The following is a 23,336-nucleotide window of genomic DNA, read 5'->3' on the forward strand; positions in this document are numbered from 1 at the left end:
GGCATGGATATTAAACATAATGATACGAGGGCTGGGAAATATTTTCCATAACTCAGAATAAATTGTGTAGTCCAAGCTAATGAGCCCAGAAAGAAGGCTTTGCTAGCTCAGTCCATGCCAGCTGTGGCTGAATTTCCTTTCTCTGTCCAAAGATGGGTACCAACAGCGGGTGTAAAGGAGGGGAACTTAATATAGAAGCCATATCATGCTTAGATTTCAATGTGATTTGCAGTTTTCTTAATAGCTTCCTTAATCCCGCATATTCACAAACTCCATTTAATACCTCATCTTCATCCATTTATCACTGGCATTAACAACCACTGTCCATAGCCAGCTTCTAAACCACCATCTTAGTCATAGTGCTTGTCACTAAAAAAAATTACTGCTGAGGCTTCATGGCAGAAATTTTTTTTTTAAATCATCCTTAGAAAGTTTTTCTTCTGGTGACTGGTATAGTTTGCAGCAAGGAAGGGCAAGATACTCGATATCTAAGGTCATGTTGTAGTGGAAAAAGCACTGGTAGGCTTGGGATCACATGGTGAGTTTTAGCCCTGCTTCTGATATTGGACAAGTTGCATTCCTGCCTCATTTATAAAATAAGAATAATAATTCTAAGAATTTGTATTACCTAATTACTATATAGATTATTTAACAATTGAAATATTTAATAATTATTTATATGGTAATTATGTAATACGAATTGTTATAATTATTGTGAAATGACACAAGGCAGCTAGGTGGTGCAGTGGATAGGAATCAGGCTAACCACACTCGATCAATACCTCGTGTGGGTACCCATTCAGCATTAGCTCGCTACAAGTAGAAAAAGAGAGATGGGGAAGAGGGGAAGAAGGGAGGAGGGAGAGAGACAGAGTTTATTGGGTTGTTTGTTTTTTGTTTTTTTTTTTGTTTGTTATTTTTTGTTTTTTTTTCCTGGGTATGCTATTTAAGCAATTCTTTTTTTATTTATTTTATTTTAGTTATTTAATATATTTAGTTTTCAGCATTGATTTTCACAAGAGTTTGAATTACAAATTTTCTCCCCATTTCTACCCTCCCCCCCCACTCCAAGATGGCATATATTCTGGTTGCCCTGTTTCCCAGTCAGCCCTCCCTTCTGTCACCCCACTCCCCTCCCATCCCCTTTTCCCTTTCTTTCTTGTAGGGCAAGATAAATTTCTATGCCCCATTGCCTGTGTGTCTTATTTTCTAGTTGCATGCAAAAACTTTTTTTTTGTTTTTGAACATCTGTCTTTAAAACTTTGAGTTCCAAATTCTCTCCCCTCTTCCCTTCCCACCCACCCTCCCCAAGAAGACAAGCAATTCAATATAGGCCACATGCGTATCATTATGTAAAACCCTTCCACAATACTCATGTTGTGAAAGACTAACTATATTTTGCTCCTTCCTAACCTATCCCCCTTTATTGGATTTTCTCCCTTCACCCTGTCCCTTTTTGAAAGTGTTTGTTTTTGATTACCTCCTCCCCCATCTGCCCTTCCTTCTATCATCCCCCTTTTTTTATCTTCTTCCTCCTTCTTTCCTGTGGGGTAAGATACCCAATTGAGTGTGTATGGTATTCCCTCCTCAGGTCAAATCTGATGAGAGCAAGATTCACTCATTCCCCCTCACCTGCCTTCTCTTCTCTTCCTACAGAACTGCTTTTTCTTGCCACTTTTATGCGAGATAATTTAACCCATTCTATCTCTCCCTTTCTCCCTCTCTCAATATATTCCTCTCTCATCCCTTAATTTGATTTTATTTCCTTTAGATATCATCCCTTCATCTTCAACTCACCCTGTGCACCCTCTTTCTCTCTCTCTCTCTCTCTCTCTCTCTCTCTCTCTCTCTCTCTCTATGTATATATATATATATATATATATATATACATACATACATACATACACACACACACACACATATATATATATACATATACATATATATGCATATTCCCTTCAGCTACCCTAATACTGAGGTCTCATGAATCATACACATCATCTTTCCATGTAGGAATGTAAACAAAACAGTTCAACTTTAGTAAGTCCCTTGCGATGTCTTTTTCTTGTTCTTTTTCATGATTACCTTTTCATGCTTCTGTTGATTCTTGTGTTTGAAAGTCAAATTTTCTATTCAGCTCTGGTCTTTTCACTGAGAAAGCTTGAAAGTCCTCTATTTTATTGAAAATCCATATTTTGCCTTGGAGCATGATACTCAGTTTTGCTGGGTAGGTGATTCTTGGTTTTAATCCCAGCTCCACTGACCTCCGGAATATCGTATTCCAAGCCCTTCGATCTCTTAATGTAGAAGCTGCTAGATCTTGGATTATTCTGATTGTGTTTCCACAGTACTCAAATTGTTTCTGGCTGCTTGCAGTATTTTCTCCTTCATTGGGGAGCTCTGGAATTTGGTGACAATATTCCTAGGAGATTTCTTTTTGGGATCTATTTGAGGAGGCGATCTGTGGATTCTTTCAATTTCTATTTTACACTCTGGCTCTAGAATATCAGGGCAGTTCTCCTTGATAATTTCTTGAAAGATGATATCTAGGCTCTTTTTTTGATCATGGCTTTCAGGTAGTCCAATAATTTTTAAATTCTCTCTCCTGGATCTATTTTCCAGGTCAGTGGTTTTTGTAATGAGATATTTGACATTGTCTTCCATTTTTCATTCCTTTGGCTCTGTTATATAATATCTTGATTTCTCATAAAGTCACTAGCTTCCACTTGCTCCAATCTCATTTTTAAGGTAGTATTTTCTTCGGTGGTCTTTTGGACCTCCTTTTCCATTTGGCTAATTCTGCCTTTCAAGGCATTCTTCTCCTCATTGGCTTTTTGGAGCTCTTTTGCCATTTGAATTAGTCTATTTTTTAAGGTGTTGTTTTCTTCAGTATATTTTTCAGTATGTTTTTAGGTCTCCTTTAGCGAGTCATTGACTTGTTTTTCATGGTTTTCTCACATCCTTCTCATTTCTCTTCCCGATTTTTCCTCTACTTCTCTAACTTGCTTTTCCAAATCCTTTTTGAGCTCTTCCATGGCCTGAGACCAGTTCATGTTTTTCTTGGAGGCTTTTGTTGTAGGCTCTTTGACTTTGTTGACTTCTTCTGGCTGTATGTTTTGGTCTTCTTTGTCACCAAAGAAAGATTCCAAAGCGTGAGACTGAATTTGGGTGTGTTTTCGCTGCCTGGTCATGGTCCCAGCCAACTTACTTGACCCTTGAGTTTTTCATTGGGGTATGACTGCTTGTAGAGTAAAGTGTACTTTGTTCCAAGCTTGAGGGCAGGCACTGTTGTTTTCAGAGCTATTATAGCCAGCTCTGCCACACCAGCACTCCTCCTTCCCCAAGAACCCCCAACCCAGATTGGACTCAGATCTTCAGCAGGCTCTGCACTCCTGCTCTGATCCGCCACTTAATTCCTCCCACCAGGTGGGCCTGGGGCTGGAAGCAACTGCAGCTGTAGTTCTATAGCTGCCCCACCTCCACTGCCCCCAGGGCGGTGGCTAAGCCCCAAACTCTATCACCCTGTCCCCAGCAGCTTTTCCCACTAACCTTTTCTGTTGTCTTTGGTGTTTGTGGTTTGAGAAGTCTGGTAACTGCTGCAGCTCACTGATTTAGGGCACTAGGGCCTGCTCTGCCCGGCTCCTGGTCTGGTTGGTCCATGCCGCCAAGGCTGGGCTCTGCTCCGCTCCGCTCCCAGCTCCGTGCGGGATAGACCTTACCCAGAGACCATCCAGGCTGTCCTGGGCTGGAGCCCTGCTTCCCTCTGCTATTTTGTGGGTTCTGCAGTTCTAGAATTGATTCAGAGCCATTTTTTATAGGTTTTTGGAGGGACTTGGTGGGGAGTTCATGCTAGTCCCTGCTTTCCAGCCACCATCTTGGAACTGCCCCTCTACCCCTCCCCCAGTTTGTTTTTTAAGGAATTAAGTTTCCCTGGCTTCCTTCAAGACTATGTTCAAAGTTCACTTCTGCAAAAGGCCTTTCTGCTCTGAGATTACCGTCCTATCACATTTTACGTATCAATTTGTATTTTTTTAATTTTTTTTATTTTTAGTTCACAACATTCAGTTCCATAATTTGTATTTTTTTTTAAGATATTTACATGCTTCTTGGGAGCGGTTTGTTTTCCCCCCTTTCTTTGCTTCCTCTATTGCTTAGGACAGCTCCTGGCACAGAGTAAGCGCTTAATAAATGTTTGTTGATTGATTGTGGAGCGATTTCCCAGAAAGCACCAGAAGAATCTCTAGAGAGTTTTGGGAAAAGGCTCCTTACAGAACGGTTTGGAAAAGGCTAGCTCCTACTAAAAGGTTGTTTTATGTTTCTTACTCGCCAGAGGACACTTAATGAAACGGAGGGGAAAATTCCCCACAGCTCACAGAGAGTAAAAATTTGCAGGGCCGTAGGCAGGGCGCTCTGCCTCTCACACAGCTCATTCCCTTCCGTAACACAACGTGGCGTCGACCTCCCGAACATACAGTCCGTACAGTGACGTAGCTCCGCGGGGAGCGTTGCCTTCCTCGCCTCAGGTCCCGCAGTACGACTCCCAGAATTCTTCGCGGCGCTTAGGCCATTGGTCGGCGCGAGCGGAAGTGCACCGGCCACTGAGGGGTGAAGGGTGAAAGCTGTGAAGAAGGTGAAGCGTCGTCGGGGACTGCTGGCTGTGCGGAGAGAAGAGCCCTCGGGCCAGGCCTGACAGGCCTCCGGTGAGAGCGGGGAGGAAGGAGGCGGAGATATTTCGGGCCCTGGGCACGGTGGCTTCTTGGTTGCTAGGAGCTCGGACTCCGGAGTCGGAGAGATTGGGCGCCGATCCCGATCCCTCGGGAGGGAGGGGAGGGAACTGGGTAGTTGTGGGCAGCCGGGCTGTCAGTCCCAGCCTTCCGAGGCGAGGCCTGAGGCGGGATTCGTCACGGGCCGTTTCACGGCTAGTGTTTGGGATTGGTAGGGGGAGACCGGGCTACCTGCCTGGCGTTATCCGACAAAAACCCCCATGGGGGGGGGGGGGCTGGATTGGTTCTGGGAAGGTTACGCTTCCCTTCCCCCAAATAAACTCTCTCTAGATCCCTTTCTCCCAGTACTCTCTCTTGTCTCTATCTCTCTATGTCTCTGTCTCTCTTGTATCCCTGTCTTGTTTCTATCTCTCTCTTGCGTCTCTGTCTCTGCGTATGTTTCTGTGTCTCTGCTTGTGTATGCGTCTGTCTCTCCTCCCCTCCCCCACCTCTCCGCTTCTTTTTCACTCTCCCTCTTCCCTTCCCTCTTGTATGGCCTCATGCAAGGCCCTTTCCCTCTCCGGACCTGTTTCCTTCTCTGAAAAAATGAGGGTGTTTGACTAGATAACCCTCACCGTTCCCTTTCTGATCCTCTGACCACATTATATTGCTGTGTCATCGTGCAGAAATGGGAAGGGGCTGGCTATCCAAGCCGATTCATTTCTTCTATCTTTTGATCATTCCCTGCTACTTAGTACTTATGTCTTATTCCCCTACTAGAAAGTTCTATGAAGGGAAAGTTCTGGTCTTATTCTCCTACTAGAAAGTTCTATGATAGAGATCAAGTCATAGCCAAATTTTTCCTTTTCTTCCATTGTTTGGCACACTGTAGGTGCTTAATAAATATTGGATAAGGGATCCCATCAATTAGTATTTCCAACAGAGGTTTAGCAAGGAAGAGATAAAAGAGGAATTATTATTTATAAGCAGCCCTGGCCATATATTTGACCTGGAAAGTGGTCTTCATTTAAAATTGTCTGTATTCCTTCCCTTGGCTTAAATGTTTGACAGCTTTACTCTTATTTTTCAGTGAATGTGAAATAGTATCATTAATGCACAACTTTTTGAATGTATGTAAGGAATCATAGTACTATTTATATAGAATGGGGCAAACAGTATCCATTTTGTATACAGCACTGGCCAACTTAAACTAATTTTTTTCTCTTTGTCTCCCAAAGTTCCTTTCCTTACTACCACCACCACCACCCCCCCCCCCCCATAGAAGTCAACATGGGGGAGAAAGCAGAAGATTCTAGGCCTCCAGAGGATTTGTTCAATGGTTTAAAGGTGACTGATCCCCAGGAATCAGAGTGTGCTAGCCCTGTGGTGTCTAGTTTAAAAGATGAGTATGTTAACAGCAAACTACTAAAGGATGTTCAGGACCAGGGAGAAGATGAGTGCTTTCATGACTGTAATGACTCATTTGAAGACAAGGAGGATCCAAGAGTGGAAGAGCCAAAAGACAAACTAGGTGATGATGTGAATCCCTCAGAACTAGAGGAAGAATACTTACTGAGATTGGAAAAAGATATGCCAGATGAGGAGAAACAGGTAAATATCTTCACCTGCATTGTGAAAAAAAGTCACCTTCATTAAAGGTACATTTCTTCAAATTAGCCAATTAAAGATGTTTGAAAATGACTGGTAGAGTATCACTATATAGCACTTGACTATTATCTTCCTCTTTTCTATATTCTCATAGATACTGTAGTGATAGGCTAGAAGTGTTTAACATTGCAGTATTTGAATGTCATTGTCTAATCAAGTCTTAAATGTTTTCCTTTCTGTTTACATAAAAAAGCAGTTTTGAGAAAATAGAAAAAACATTCTTGTTTTTTAAAATGGATGCCGGAGGCCTATAAAGTTAAGGTTTTTCTTTTGGTTTCATGAGGTTTTTGATGGGTTGGATTTTTTTTTTTTTAGCTTCATCATAAAAGTGAACATTTACATAGTACTTTACCTGCATAATCTCATGAGTCACTTAGGGAAGAAGTACCTAAATGAACAGTAATTTCTCATATGGAGCTTTTGATGTAATGAAAGAGACAGGACGTACATAACTACATATCATCTCCACTTACATTGCTAAATATTGTACACAACAGCTTTATGCATACGTGGAGGCAAAGATTCATCAAAAGATAACACAGCAGGTACATCCTTCTATGCTTCTTTACCAGTGAGCTTCACCTTCAGTGGGCAAGCTACCTCTTTCAGAGATAAGGAAGTGTGGATGTTCTCTGAATCCTTTGGCCTCAAGTGAGACTGTTCCATATAGCCATCCATCTGATGTTCATACTTTTCTACCAAGAGATTCATTGAATTTCTCAACTTAGGTGGTTAATAGTTGATAACTGGTCACACTAGATTAGAAGTGGACTTGAGCATAATTCAGCAAGCATTTATTAAGCATCCACTGTGTGCCAGGCACCGTAATTGTGTTGGAAAGTATTTGAAGGGGAAAAAAGTACAAGAAATAATGCTATTAGGTCCTTAGAATATCTCTTTGCTGGTTACATCAGGAAGCTGAGTGGGAAGCAGAAAGTGGAGAGTAGAATGTGTCTTGATGTCTTCTGAGGGTCAGTTTTCTCTATCAAATTTATTGGTTTCAAATTATGACTATGGTCTTGCAAGAAGAATGAGAGAATGCAGAGATACTTTAAGCTACCTTAGTGAAAATACCTCTGAAAATAAAATCATTAGGCACTTAATGATTTGATAATCTTAGAGAAATTGTTTCCGGAAATGCGTAAGATTTTTTTAGCTCAGCATTTGTTTCACTAATGCTATCTCTTAATTATTCGATTGAAAATCTATTTAAAAATCAGTACAGGACTTTCCTGCCCTTCTGCCTAGGTCTTTGCTAGGGTCCAGGACTAGCAGATCTTACAGCTTTTGAGAATCTTTTCAGTGTTTGTGTTAAGATGACAAAGCTTTTCTGGAAGGACTTCCAAGGTTAGTGCACCATGGTGTATCTACCCATCTAAGGTTTTCAGTCTTGTCAATCCTGCAACTGAGTTTTATTAGTACTTCCAGGTTCAGATGAATTAGTTGATACTAAGCAAACTTATCATAAAGCCAGACTGCCAGTTTGTTCATTTATAATGGGCATGATAACTAGCACTAGGATGTTCTTGTCTGTGTATACGTGTGTGCAAATTCAGAAAACCAAATTACATATATCTCAGAAACTTGCTTGGTGAGCATGGAATCAAAGCAAAAGAATTCTCATTAAGAACTGTTCTAAAGATTACCCTTCAGCATTTTAAATATGGGTCTTACTCTGGCAGATATTTATGCTCTTTTTTTCTAGATTTAAATATCTTTACAACATCAGCATACTTGGGGGAAAATTGTTTTCATTGGGCTTTCTTCTGCTAGCCTCTGGAAAGGCCTGTAATTTTATCTATGTCTGTGGTATTCCTGTTAATATCACAAAAGATATTTCCTTTCAAACTTTTCATTTTCCCTGGATTTTAACATGTCTTGTTTTTATACTGGTCTGTATTCATTGACACTTTGCTATACTTATTAATGTTTGATTTAAATGAACACTATGGATAAATGCCAAAGGGATAGTGTGAGCCTGAGTCTAAACTAGAGAATATATCACCTCTTCCGCTGGGTTTAATCAACTTAGTTTTCATTCTGAAGAAAAATTTGTGACAGAATATCATTTTAATACTTTCAGAGATTTTGTCACTGTGCATGCTCCTTCTGCCAGTCCAGATAATAACCAGTCCATACTTTAGCAGATGGCCTTCAGGATATTGTTGTGGTCCAAAAAAAAAAAAAAAGTCATCACCTGATAGCAAACTTTCTGAATTGAGGGATTCTGCCCCTCAGTGACAGGTACATTTGCCCAGTAATCTTTTCTGGTGTAGGAACCTCCAGAGCTTGTACTCTGCTGCTGGCAAAGCCCAAGGACTTTAAAAAGGAGCCTTAATTTTGTTAAAGCTATTTCTAAGAAATTGAAATTCAACATTAGCAGGCAATAAGGATTTATCAAGGTAGAGATAATCGGATGGATCAAATCTCCACAGAAGGATAGACAAGGATTGGTGATAAATCAGTTTTGACCAAAAAGTAATTTGAAAAAAAATCTCCAAAAGTCTCCAAGAACAACAGATCTCCCTAGAATTACTGGTAATTTACACCCTAAGGAAGCATTTCAGGAAGATCTTTGAAAGTTATTTATAAAACAGACTGTATCTCTTTGTGTAGATGTTTGTAAGAGAAATGATCTCTGGTTTCAAAGACAATAGTTCTGGCAAAGTCACTGTTTACTATTTTTATGAGATTGCTCAAGAAAATGTGAATCTCCCCTCCTATTATTCTCACTAGTCTTAGAGAAATTTGAAGGACTGATTTCCCCAGTACTTTCAGTGTTTCCTGAGTGTTTTGCCATCATAATCTTCACAGCACTCTTTAAGTTATATTTCTTGGGATCAGAAGACCTGGGATCTAGTCCCAAGTGCTCTGACACGCATGGGCCTTGTAAACCTACCTCCCTTTTTGTGTTATATGGGGATGATATTTTAATCATTTACTTTACAAAAGAATACTGTGAAATGGACACTTTATAAACTTTAAAGAAATGTATAAATATGAGTCCATCATTGGATCATAGATTTAGATTTGGAAGAGCCCCGTTTCGAATACAACCCTCTCATTGTACAGATGAGGAAACCAAGTCCCAGAGAGTTGAAGTGACCATCCCAAGGTCACACAGGTAGTAAAGCAGAGTCTGGATTTGAATACAAGTCCTCTGGTTCCAAATCCAGCATTCTTTCTACTGTACCATAATGTTTGATATTGTTATAATAATGATTATTGTGGGTATCTTGGTAAATCTGTGTCATTCTTACCTCTTGCCTGAGTTTCTAGTGTGAACTCCACCTTTTTGGAATTCCAGTATTAAATTCAAATTTGTTTTATAGCTACTGCTTCCCTAAACTGTAGGTGGTAGCAGATAGCTGTTGACAGACTTAAGATTTGGGCATAAACCTGTCTGCCTTAAGTCCTTGAATTTATTCTCTTTATTTCTTTCCTCCACTGTAGTTGTTTCTACAATGAACAAAAAAAATCCTTACGTTTAGAATAAGTGATTGCTGCTTAGTGACATTTCAGAAGATATGAATGCCCTATATGTTCTAACCACTATAACTATATATATTAGCTCAGAACCATAGGGATGAATATTATCCAGACAAGCCCTGACATTGCCTAGGATTTCACTGAAAGGAAGGAAGACTTCTCTGATAGATGTTCATTTTAATTAAAAACCAAGGAAAAGAGTATTCTTTCTAAAATTTTGTCTTAAAGGTCTTAGAATTTGATCTATCAACTACTTCCTCAAAATCTACATAGAAGTAGCTACATATTCCTCCTATGTACTTGACTTTTTTAAAAAATCTTTTAAGAATTTCAGGTGTGGGTAATGGTAGCTAACATGGTCAACAAATACAGTTGGGAGTTTGGTTGAATGTGTAGGTAACCGTCACAGCATTAACAAAAGATGTGGGAGTCCATTTTTTATAAGGTTTATGCTTGGTTTCATTGTCTTTTGCCAAATGTTGCATTCCTAAGGGAAGGGGCATTTTTGTAGCTAAGTGTGCATTGGATAGAGTGCTGGACATGGAGTTAGGACAGACACAAGTTTTGTGACCTTGGGCAAGTCACTTAACCAACCTCTCAGCCTCAGTTTTCTCATCTGGAAAATGTGGATCATAATAGCATTTACCTCATAGTGTTGTTATGAAGATTGAATGAGGGAATATATATAGAGCACTTTACAAATCTTAAAGCAAATCTGCTAAGCCTCAGCCTTTGCTCACTCCCACCATTTGTTGCCTTTGTGCTGTTGAACAAAGGTGGAGAAAATCATGTTAATCATTCTGATTTGGTCTACTCCAAATTTATATTACACAATCTCAACTGGGCCCTTGCTGCTGCTAAGGGTTCCCATTATACCTGCCTTACCAACTCACTAGCCCATTCTCCACAGTGGCTCTTCCAAACCTATTCATCCCTCCTCTAACTTTCCATGACTCCCCTTTCCCTCACTGTCTTGACTGAGAACCATGCCTCATATTTTACAGAAAAAAAGTGGGGCCATTCACTGAGAGTTCCTTCTCTCCTTTTCCTCATCTCACAATACTAATGCTCCTTTTCCCATGCTTTTTCTTTACCCCTGTCTTACACGAAGTACTCTTACTCCTTACCAAACTAACTCCTCTGCTTGATCAAGCAATCCCATTCCGTTCTGTTTGCTTCAGAAGATTGCCCTCTCTTTCATCTCCACTCTATCACTTATTTTCAGTCTTTCCCTGTCTACTGGCTCATTCCTTATTTTCTGCAGACAGACACATACATTCCTCAACCTGAAAAATCCTTCACTTGATCCTTCCATCCCAGCTAACTTGTCCTGTAGCTTTTCTACCTTTTATAGCCATTTACAACAGGTGCCTCTGCCTTCGTTTCTCTCCTCTCACTTTCTTCTTAACCCCTTAAAATCTGGCTTCTGACCTTAATTTCACTAAAAGTGCACTCTCTAGAGTTACTAATAATCTCCATTGCCAAATTAATGACCTATTCTCAGTCCTCATTCTCTTTGACTTCTGTGCAGCCTTTGACACTGTTGAACGCTATCTGTTTCTTGGTGCTCGCTGGGTTTTTAAGACTCCACTTTCTCCTGGTACTCCTCCTACCTGTCTGACTTCTCCTTCTCTTTTGCCCTCTAACCAAAAGTGTCTCACAGGGTTCTTCTGTCCAGGACCCTCTTCTCTTCTCCCTCTATACTACTTCACTTGGTCATCTCATCAGCTCCCAGGGATTTAATTACCATCTCTATGCTGATGATTCTCAGATATACCTGCCCTGCTCCATCCTCTCTGCTGACCCAGCTGCCTTTCAAACATATCAGAGTAGATGAGTAGTATACATCTTAAATTCAACATGTCTAAAACTGAACTCATTATCTTTTCTCCCTAAACCCTCCCTCCTCCTACCTTCTTTGGCTACTACAGGGGGCAACACCATCTTCCCAGTCTCTCAGGCTTGCAACCTAGGAGTCATCCTGAACATCTCACTACCTCTTCCTGGCTTTCATTAAGTCTCAGCTGAAATCCCATCTTTTACTAGAAGGCTTCTTCAACCTCCCTTAATTCCAGTTCCTCTTTCTGTTAATTATCTCCTTTTTATCCTATATATAGCTTGCTTTGTATATATTTGCATGTTGTCTTCCTTATTAGATTGTGAGCACCTTGAGGGCAGGGATTGTCTTTTGCTTCCTTTTGTATCCCTGGCACTTAGCATGGTGCCTGGTACATAGCAGATGTTTGATAAGTGTTTATTGACTGACAGAAACCTTTTCAACTCAATGTGTCCAAAATTGAATAATTCATTACCTTTTCTCTCAAGATCTCTCCTTAATATTACTATTAACAACCTTAATATTACTATTGAGGACCCACATCCTCCTAGTCACTTAGGCTGACGATGTAAGTTTTATCCTTAACTTACCATTCTCTTTCACTGCTAGTACCCCCATATTGAGTCATTTGCAACTTCTGCCAATTCTACCTTCATAATGTCTTTTGTATACTCCCCCTTCTGTCCTCTGACACTGCCTTCACTCTGGTACAGTACACTCATCACCTCATACCTGGAATCTTTGGACTGGTCTGCCTAGCCCAAGTCTCTCCTCACCCTAGTACATGCTCCACTCAGCTGTCAAACTCATCTTCTGAAAGAGCCCTCTTAAATAGGGCAGTGACCATATCAGTGCCCTGTTCAGTAAAGTCCAGTGGCTCACTATTACCTCTAGGATTAAATATGCATTCCTCTGTCTGGTATTCAAAGACTTTCAGAGGGGCAGCTAGGTGGCACAGTAAATAAAGCACCAGCCCTGAAGCGCGGAGGACCTGAGTTCAAATCCAGCCTCACACACTTGACACTTACTAGCTGTGTGACTTTGGGCAAGTCACTCAACCCCTGTTACCTTGCCTTCCCCCCTCAAAAAAAAAAAGGACTTTCAGAAACTAGTCCCTTCTTACCTTTCCATTCTTCTTATGTCTTAATCCTTTCCACATATTCTGTGATCCATTGATACTTTCTGTTCCTTGAACAACACACACCATATCCCCATTCATTGCATTTTCATTGTCTGTTCCATATGCTTGGAATTCTCTTCCCCCTTTCCTTTGCCTCCTGACTTCCTTCCAAGTCCCAGCTAAAATCCCATCTTCTATAAGAAAACTTTTTCAGTCCCTCTGACTGCTGATGTCTTCCTTTTGTTGATTATCTACAATATCTTGTTTGTACATGCTTGTTTGTATATTGTCTCCCACATTAAAGACTGGACTCCTTGAAAGTTTTTGGTTTTCATTTCCTTGTATCTCTTGCACTTAGCTCAGGGCCTAGCACATAAGAGGTGCTTCTTGACTCAGTTTACTTGACTTAAAAAGCACTATATACATGCTAAAATTTAATGCATTGTAAATCCTGCCTTGATTAGTCTTTATTATAGAAAGTAGAGTATTAAGATTGACTTCTTTGGAAAAGGTGAACATCTAGGGAGCTAGGTGGAAAAAGTGGATAGTGCACTGGACCTGGAGGCAAATCTGTCTTAAGTTCGAATCTATCTTCAGACATTTAACAGTTGTATAACCCTGGGCATGACGTCTACCTCAGTTTCCTCATCTGTAAACTGGAAATGGGAAAAACAGCGCTGATCTCCCAGGGTTGTTGTGAGGATAAAATGAGCTAATATTTGTAAAGCACTTTTCAAACCCTGAAAGTGCTAAGTGCCAGTTATTACTAACATCTTTCTTTTCAAGTAATATGTTACTAATATTTTATTGAATGTTGTACATGGTAGATTTGTTTCTAAAACATGTATGAACAGAATTTTTTGTTCATTGAGTCATTTTTAAATATACTAGAGGAATTTACTATTTAGAGGAATTCAAGAATATTGTGAATTATTTTATGAAGTGATGCAGTTTATATCTAAATATCTAAATTTCCATATACAGTACCAGGTTTGCTTAAAGTAGGGCATACCTTTAAGTAATCCATTATCTTATAGAGGCAGCTAGGTGGCATGGTACATAATCAATACATTTATTAAACACCTACCATTTGGTAGGATTCACAATCTAATAAGGAAAACAACATGCAAATATATAGAGTGCAAGCTATATATAGGATAAATAGAAGATAATTAACAGAAAGAGGCACTAGATTTAAGAGAGATTGGGGGAGCTTTCTAGTAAAAGATGATAGGATTTTTGTTGAAACTTAAAGGAAGCCAGGGAGGTTAGTAGGTGGAGCAGAGGAGGGAGAATGTTTTAGGTGTGGGAGACAGCCAGAGAAAATGCTCAGAGCAGAAAGATGAAGTGTCTTGTCTGTGGAAGAACCAGGAGACCAGTGTCACTGGATTGAAGAATATGTGTCAGGAAGACAGACGTAAGAAGACTGAAGGGGTGTGGTGGAGGAGGATGAGGGAACCCTAGGTTATGCAGGGCTTTAAATGCCAAATAGAGTATTTTGCATTTGATCTCGGAAAGGATCAGGGGTTACTGCAATTTGGATTGGGGGGTGACACAGTAAGACCTCCATTTTAGGAAAATCACTTTAGTGACTGAATAGAGGATTGGAATGGGGAGAGACTTGAACTAGGCAGACCCATCAGCAGGCTATCATAATAATCCAGGTGTGGGGTGGTGAGGGTCTCTACTAGAGTGATGGCAGAGTCAGCAGAGAAGGGGGCATATTCAAGAGATGTTGCAAAGGTGAAATCGACAGGTCTTGGATGACAGCTTGGATTGGGGGTAAAGGGGTGGCAGTGAGAGGTAGTGAGATAACCAGGATGACTCCTAAGTTGCAAGCCTAAGGGACTGGGAAGATGGTGTTGCCCCCTGTAGTAGCCAAGGAAGGTAGGAGTAGGGAGGGTTTAGGGAGAAAAGATAATGAGTTCAGTTTTAGACATGTTGAATTTAAGATGTGTACTAGTCATGTATTTTGACATGTCTAAAAGGCAGCTGGAGATACAAGATTAGAGGTCAGCAGAGAAGATGGAGCAGGATAGGTATATCTGAGAATCATCAGCATAGAGATGGTCATTAAATCCCTGGGAGCTGATGAGATGTCCAAGTAAAGTAGTATAAAGGGAGAAGAGGAGAGAGCCCAGGACGGAAGAACCCTTTGGAACACTTTTGGTTAGAGGGCAAAAGAGAAGGAGATACCAGACAGTAGGAGGAGAACCAGGAGAGAGTGGTTTCTTGAAAACCTAGAGAGTTAAGGAATTGAGAGTGATCAGCATTGTCAAAGGCTGCCTAGAAGTCAAGGAGAATGAGGGTTAAGAATAAGCCATTAATTTGGCAACAGAGATCATTAGTAACTTTGGAGAGAGCACTTTCGGTGGAATGATAAAGTCAGGAACCACATAGAACATTGGATCTGGAGTCAGCAAGACCTGAGTTCAGATCCTGACTCAGACAGTTACCCAGCTGTGTGACCCTGGACAAGTTATTTAACCTCTGTTTGCCCCAGTTACCTCATTTATAAAATGGAAATAATGGCCCCCACCTCCCAGGATTGTTTGGAGGATAAACTAATACTTGTAAAGTGCTTTACAAACCTTAAAAACACTATGTAAATGCTAGCTTTTAGAAGACTAGTCTTGGAGTCAAGAATACCTGAGTTCAGGTTCTGCCTCTGAAACATTGGCTGTATGACCAGGGCAAGTCACTTAAATTCTCAGTGTCCCAGGCAACTCTCAGTGAAGAGAGTTCCCTATACTAATGAAATAATGGGTGTGGGAGGGTATGATGTTGTATCAGGAGACTTAAAACTAAATGAAAGATTCCTACATATTAACCACTTACAACTTTGAAAAGCTTTCATTCTGCAGAAAGGTGAGAGTTTTTTTTTTCTCTTTTCCTACCCTTTTGAACATAATGCATTTTCAGATTCTTTAGTAATTTAAAGATCTGTGATTTTATCAGCATAGCTACTGCCTCCACCAAGAAAGACTGCAACCCATCATCTACAACTTAGTGCATAATTTTTGACAATGTTCATGGGTCAGAAATCTGTCATTCTGCAGGTAGTCTCTTGATGTTCCTTTCCCAACTCAAATAAGAAAATAGAGACTGAGGGACATAACTCGGTCTTTTTAGCTTGATAGGACCTACTAGAGCTTTCACTGCTGAAAGCTTTAAAAAAAAACCCACATCACAATAAAGCTTCAGAATAGCACTGACCTTGGAATCTGTCAGAGGACTCAAACTCAATTCCTGGTTCTGCTTCCTAGTACCTTTGCCATCTTGAACAAGTTTCTCTGGGGTTCAGTTTCCTCTTCTATAATGTAAAGAGGTTGATCTAGAAGAGAGGTGTCGAACATGCAGCCCGCGGACCACATGTGGCCCAACACTTCCTTGTGTAGCCCAAATCAATAGCCCAAATGTAATAACTATCAAATAAAAATACAATAAAACATAGATAATATTACATTTTAAACTAAGCTATTATGTGACCTGCAGTGATCCTCATGTACGGATTAGTATGGCTTCTCATTTCCATTTGAATTTGAAACCACTGAACTCTAAAAGATCTAAAATCCCTTCGAGCTTCAAATCCTGTATTCCAGTTTTAATGGCTTCTCAAATCTGAATGCATTCAGCTTAGGGCAAAGCCATACACTCAAGAGAAACTTCTTTGGAAGTTGAGAATGTTTCACCCTCTACAGCATGGTAAAGTACAGCTGTGCAGGCCTTCCTAATTTATGTTAGGGGTCCTATTTAGGGAGTGGATGAAGCCATTTATTTTGCTAAAGACACATATTTAAAATGACAAGTCCTTTCAAATGTGATGATCCAAGGTGACCCTTAAACACCTTGCCTGAAAACCAATCATTTTCTGCTGTTCATTTAGAAGCAAGACTTTTGTCAACATGTTCTAGGATGGTAGTAGGAAAAGGGGCTTAAATCTACAGCTCTGATTTGTTTGAACCTTAATGTTAAGTAAAAGCAGGGAGCTTGTTTCAGAACATCCACTTTTAACCTAAATTGCCAGTTTTTGTAGTGTTGCATCATTCACAGTTGTCCAAAAGGCTCTCTGGTACAATACAACCAAAATGTTACTTTAACAAAAGGATAATCAGTGTTATAAGTGGTGATGAAAAAGTTAAAGATTAAAAAACTGAAGGATTGAGAAAGTAAGGAGAAGCAGAAAATGTAGTGTCTTAGTCAAATATGTTTCAAACAAATGTAATTATTTTTAAAAGCTTTCTTTGTTTTGTATTTTTTTTAAATTAGCACAAAGTCTTCTATGTCAGCTTGTTTTTTTTTTTGCTTTCCCCTGTAGAAAATCATTATTTGAAAATTAATAATGAATATTGAATCCTCCAACTTCACAGAGGTCCTCAATTTTAATATCTCTTGATATTTGGTGTTCTTCCCTACATTAGCAAGGGCAGAGAAGGTCATAAAAAAAACCCTGAAAAATGATATTGCCATTCTTCAACAAAACAGGAATCTGATATGTAACTCAGACACTTGAAAATAGTTTCATGTGAGCAGCAATTTAAGCAAACTAAAACCCACAGTTGGAGCATTATAACTGCATTTTTTTATGTGGGACACATAAATAGAGCTCAAAACTTAAAAATTCAATTATATGGTTTCATTACTCTCTGTGGAACTGTCCTTAATAGTATCATAGGGTTTGGAAGGTATCTTAAAAATCATTTAATTCAGTGCCCTCCTTTTGCAGATGAGGAAAACAAAGCCCAGGGAAGAGACTTAGCCAAGATAGAGCTGAGATCAAAACCCAGGTCCTCTAACTCCTGTGTTTTTCCTCTATTTGTTAATGAAAATATGAGAATAATAGCTAATATTTGTGTCATGCCAGGCACTGTGCTAAACACAGTTACCCCTTTTGACCCTCACAACAACCTTTGGCAGTAGGTTCTGTTATTATATATGAGGAAACAGAAGCAGGAAGTGGTGAATTAGCTTGCCCAGTGTCATTAAACTAGGCAGTATCTGAGACCAGGTCTGACCCCAGACCTCCTAGCTTTCCTGACAAGGAATTATTTCTTTTAGAAATGTAAAGCATTACCATAAACCAGCTGTTAGATTCTAGAGGGTATTCTTTGGTATTTATTCCTCCCTTTTCTCTTGCATATGTATTAGTCAGTTCCAAACATAGGATGAAGTCAAAATTTGCTTGAGCCTTTAGCCACAAAATAGTGATTCTGTGAACCTTGCTTAGCGTAGTCACTCATTTTAAGATGGCAAACTGAGCCACAAACTAAAGATGTAGCTTAGTAATTTTTTGTATTATACCTCAATAGACCCATGATTTCATTTATGTGGGCATTCTTTCAACTTGTAAAGTGAAACCTGGCCATGCCTTTTCATGCTGTATAGTATGAAAATTAAATATGCAGTTTTTGTCCATTACCTTCCATAAAATCTTTCCTAGAGTATCCAACACATCAGAGGTCTTCCTGTACATCATATTGTATTTTGTGGATATCAGTGCAGTATCCAGGGTGGTGTTTTTGTTTTGTTTTGCTATGTAAAGGGTCTATGATCATTTCTGATTATACATGTCCTCCATCATGCTTTTTATACCATTTCTTATATACAAGTCATGCTTGCTAATGTGCTTTGTAGTTGTGTTGGGGATCAGGATGGGCTCTTAGCACTTGTTCAGCCAAGTTCGCTTGAAGAGTTTGGCCTTTGTTTCCTTTGATTAATTCATTGTCTTTGATTGAGTCTTACTAGGTGCTAAGCCCCAGGCCCAAACCCCTATCTACTGGGTGCTAAGCCTATGTGGGTGTGAATTGGTAACTAAGGTGGGGCTCCAGGTGGGGCCAATGAAGAGAGGTGCTAACACCAGAGCCAATCGTAGGAGCCTAAGTTCTGGTCACTCGGATGACTTTTGATGACGTCCGAAACTGTATAAAAAGAGAAGACAGAGCTATTTGCTTGGGGCTCTCACTCTTGGTGGCCTGCTGATGGGGAGGCTCCAGGCAGCTGTAGCTAAGAGCCCTCCAGCTTGTAAACCTGGATGTTGGGACTTTGTTAAACTCTGGTAACTATGTATTGGGATTTGAGTCAGACAAGGTCTGTCTGTTGGTGTTTGTAATTTGTATTTGCTCTGAAGTTCAGGGTGCTGGCTTTTTCCCCTGAACTAAGTGAATGATATTTGTATGCTGGATTAAAGTGAGATTGTTAACCTCTTAGTTCCTTTCCTTAGTAAAGCAGATCAAAAGAATCTGGGCTTGTAGCATTCTGTGATTTGGTTGTTGTTGGTTTTACATCCCCCACAGCAGCTGCTAGCCTGATTGTTGAAACAGTAGTCTTCTCCTTTGGATCACCTGCAGTTTCAGTTCTAAGAGCATAATGTCCTTGGTCTGCAGACATATAGCATCGCTAGGAAAATATTGGTAATAAGAAGTAGGCTCAGGGACCAATTTGGTGTCATTGAAAGCACTGCCTAATTTCCTAAATATGATCACAGGCTACTCTTCTATTCAATTTTGGACTCAACTCGTCCAACTGTAGTTGAATATTTGAATAGGCCCACCAAACTGTGTGCAATCTAGGCAATTATATTTTTTCATGTTTTATTTTTCCTTCGGCATACATTGGTAGGTGACTCTTTTGAACACCCATGAATCTCACCGAAGTTGTCCTACAGTATTGATGCATTCAAGAAATGGTCATCTGAAAAACTGAGTATGAATGTATAAACTGTAACTTTTTCCACCATCCATTTTGTATCATTTTATTTATGAAGGTGCTGCTCTATCTCCAGCACTGGACTTGATGCTGGAAGATATAAAAGAAATGTAAAAATGTCTCCAACTTGTAGGAATGTACAATCTAGTTGGGGACATAAATGAAAGTATACACAAAATTAGAATACAAATTAGGATATTATATATGTACATTCAAATGATAGTGCTAATAGAGACTCTAAGAGGTAATGAAAAGAGATGTAAGGATATTCCAGGTTCGGGGAACTGTACTAGTAAAGTCTTAGAATTAGTGATTAGCATATTGTGTCAGAAGATTATTTGAGGGAAATAGTGGGGGGGATAAGGTTGATTAGGTAGGATAGAGGTATATTATGAAGAATCTTAATTCAAGGCCAGGAGTTAACAATTTGGTTGTCATTAGTTAAATTATATTCCATTCTTAGGAACAAAATCAATAGATTTTAATCTTAGGCCTATGTAGTCCCACTCCCTCCCTCTACAGATGAGGATATTGATTCCCACAGAGGGAATTTATTTGCCCAGGATCCACATAGGAAGTAAGTAGTAAAACCAGGATTCAAATCCATGTCCTCTGACTCCAAATCACATGATTTTTATTGAGGGCCTTTTCTGTTTGGAATTTTTCCTAAGCAACTTCTTCTAGTGAAGTTTATCTGCAGCACATTTTACTGTTTCCCCTCCCTAAGTTTTTAATAGTGAGTTGGACACTGAATTCCTTTAGTGCTGAGGTAAGAGTCCAGTATAATCTATTCCATCCCTTGCTGAAATAGAACAATAGAGCAGATGTTTCCTTATGAGCCTTTCTGGAATTCTTTAAAAGGAGTTGTGGAGGAGTGTGAGGGGGTTCCTTGCCATAATTAGAAACTTTTCATTTTTAGAGTAAAAAGGCTATATGCTGAGAAGCAGTGCCTCTGACTGCTATAATCTTGCACTACTACCTAAAGATTCTTTGTCAGCACCCTAACATAATGACTACTATATAGCTGTAAGACTGCATCACAGCCTCTTGAATTTATATTTGGAAAAACTGTTCCAATAATGTAGTATGTCTGTGATGTGGTACTGTACAGAGAACATACTGGCAACAAAATGAACCCTCCTTTTTGTGAAGATAAAGCAGATCTCTTAGCACGGCTAGAAGATGGTGGAGCTCTCTGCGTGGAGTACTATTTTTAGCTGTTACCAAGGAGATGTTCTGCTAGATATTGATAATTGCATTAATCCTCAATTTACACAATCTGCGCAGAGGGAAGCATCTCCATTTCTAATGTTTGCAGCTTAATTGCTTATTGCATTGTAATTTTTTCTACCTTTGCTTTGTGCTCTGGGTGTAAAATGCATGCTGGCCAAAGCATAAAATTGGCCCCAGGAATCTGTTTGGAAGCCCACCACCTATTAAACTTTTTATCCCTAGTGCTCTGTTTCATTTCTCTAGGGTTGTGTTACACAAAAGATCTTGTAGAGTAGAAATATGCTTTTAGAGTCTCTGAAACTGCACGGTCAAAAGCTGAGAGGCATGGATATATGCTAATTTTGCTTGTACCAGCAATAGTGTTAAGATGTTTATGGTTGAAAGCACATGTGTGCTGAGTATGTGCCATCTTTGCTGTAGAGTTGGGTTAAGTAATTTTTTTTTGCCTGTCTGTAAAAGTCAAAGTTAGGATAAGAGGAGAAACTAATGGGAAAAAAGAGATTTTATTTATCTTGATTTCTTTATAATCTTTTTCTTTATCTCTTTAGAACATTTTGGTAAAAGAAATTAATTGTTGTTTATTCATGTCTGACTTTTCATGCCCATGGACCATAGCACACCAGGCCCTTCTGTCCTCCACTAAAGTGTTGGACACCTTCCAGTCTTAGGGGCTTATCTTTCAGTGTCATATCTTTTAACATTTTAATATTGTTAGGTTAATATTGTGAGGTTTCCTTGGCAAAGGTGCTGGAGTGGTTTGCCATTCATTTTCTTCTCCAGTGGATCACCTTTTGTCAGAACTCTCCACTGTGACATGTCCGTCTTGAGCAACCCTGCATAGCATAGCTCATGGTGTCATTGAGCTAAGTGAGCCCCTCTGTCAGATAAGGCTATGATCCAGGAGGGGAAGAAATTAATACCATCCAGTTTGTATACAAAGATTATGTTGATTTGGAGTATTCCACTTAAAATGGTCAATAAGTATTTAAGTACCTGCTATGTGCCAGATACTACGATAAGTGCTGGACAAAGAAAGAAAAATAAAGGAAGAAGATGGTGCCTGTCCTCGAGAAGCTCACAATCTAGTGGGGAAGACAACACGCAAATAACTATATGCAAACAAACTATATAGAGAATAAATAGGAAATAATCAACAGAGAGAAGGCACCAGAAAATAAAGCATTTTCACCATCATTTGCCTTTACAAATCTCATGACCAAGAATGTAGCACTTCTGCTATAACAATCTGTATGTATTTTCCCTACCAGAACATAAAGTTACCCTTTAGAAATGTTATATGTAAGAGGAAACTTTATAAAACTGGGGACTGTACAGTGTTGGCTGGAAGAAGGGAAAGAGAAAGGGAACAGAATGAGTAAGTGAGGGACAAGTGAGAGAAATGTTCACTTTCCTTACAGCTTCAGTAATAAATACCAGAAACAATATTGAAGGTTGACCACATCTAGTACATCTGTAGTCCTTTTTCCAGCTTAGGGTAATTAGTTTGATGTGGGATAATATATAGGTTGTTTTAGCCATTTTTTTTAAATAGTATAAGCCTTACCATTTTCCCCAACTAAGAATGATACCTTTTGAAAATAGTGGCCATTTTCTTCATTATGATTGATCGCTCACAAACAGAGGGCCATACTGGATCCAAGTCAGTCAGGATTTTGCTTTGGTAATGCTATCAGGGCAGCATTTTGTAGGAGCTCGGTACCTTCCTAGAGTTAGGCACATGTAGCTTCCCCTGACTCACCTAACACAGTGCTGACATTCTGTTGTCTAGGCAGCTAATAAATAATTGTTGATTAATTTATTGATTTTTTTCACTTTCCATGCAAAAGTCTAAGCACCCTTAATCTTCTACTTAGGTGTCTCTAAAAGTAGAGCAAGAACTCTGACCAGCTGTCGAGACAATTACTCTTCAGTCATAGGATACTGACCTGCTTTGTCACTCCGCTTAGATACTATAAGATAAATTCTCTCATGTTTTTTAGAAAAGAAGAGAAGAGAGCACCAGACTAAAGGAAGAAGGGAATGAACACTTTAAGAAGGGAGGTAAGTTAAAAAATAAAATGTTTTAGAACTTCCTAAACCCTTATTTTTTGTCAAAATCATGAAGAAATAATGCAGCAAAAGAAGATTTTGCAGCCTGTGCTAGAGCTATGTTCTCTGCTGTTTAAGTTTTCCTTCCCAATACCTTAGAATTTTGTTTACTTACTAAATCGTAGACAACATTCTTGGCTGATACGGGTCATCTTCCCCATGAGTCTTTTTTGGCATAGGTGTCATTTTCCTTTCCTGTGATCTATTACCTTTCACTCCAGAAATTAAAAGGAAAAAAACTCTCTTGTTACTTTGGAAAACCCTAGCCTTTAAGGTTTAACTGAAATTCAAAGGCTTTTTACTGTTTAAATTTTCATTGCATGCATCACTAGGCATGAGCCTAACGAATCTTTTCGTCTTTCCCTTTACAAGGTTTTGGTTGTCCCTTCCCTTGATGTTTTAATGAAATAGATGTTCCACACATCTACTTTCATATCCTATAGTGCCTTTTGGATTAATACGGTTTTGCATA

At 39.5% G+C, this 23,336-nt stretch overlaps 1 protein-coding gene across 1 annotated transcript in view; it reads left to right on the forward strand.

Moving 5' to 3' along the window:
* The first annotated feature begins 4,595 nt into the window (after positions 1-4,595).
* TTC1 (tetratricopeptide repeat domain 1) overlaps positions 4,596-23,336 on the forward strand; it is a 46,968-nt gene continuing 28,227 nt past the window's right edge. Inside the window, exons 1-3 of the mRNA XM_036751230.1 lie at positions 4,596-4,700; positions 5,942-6,314; positions 22,756-22,816. Coding sequence (XP_036607125.1) covers positions 5,994-6,314; positions 22,756-22,816 — 382 coding nt within the window. The 5' untranslated portion in view covers positions 4,596-4,700; positions 5,942-5,993. The remainder of the gene's footprint in view (positions 4,701-5,941; positions 6,315-22,755; positions 22,817-23,336) is intronic.

This window comes from Trichosurus vulpecula, chromosome 3 (assembly GCF_011100635.1).
Source record: "Trichosurus vulpecula isolate mTriVul1 chromosome 3, mTriVul1.pri, whole genome shotgun sequence".
NCBI classification, from domain to species: Eukaryota; Metazoa; Chordata; class Mammalia; order Diprotodontia; family Phalangeridae; genus Trichosurus; species Trichosurus vulpecula.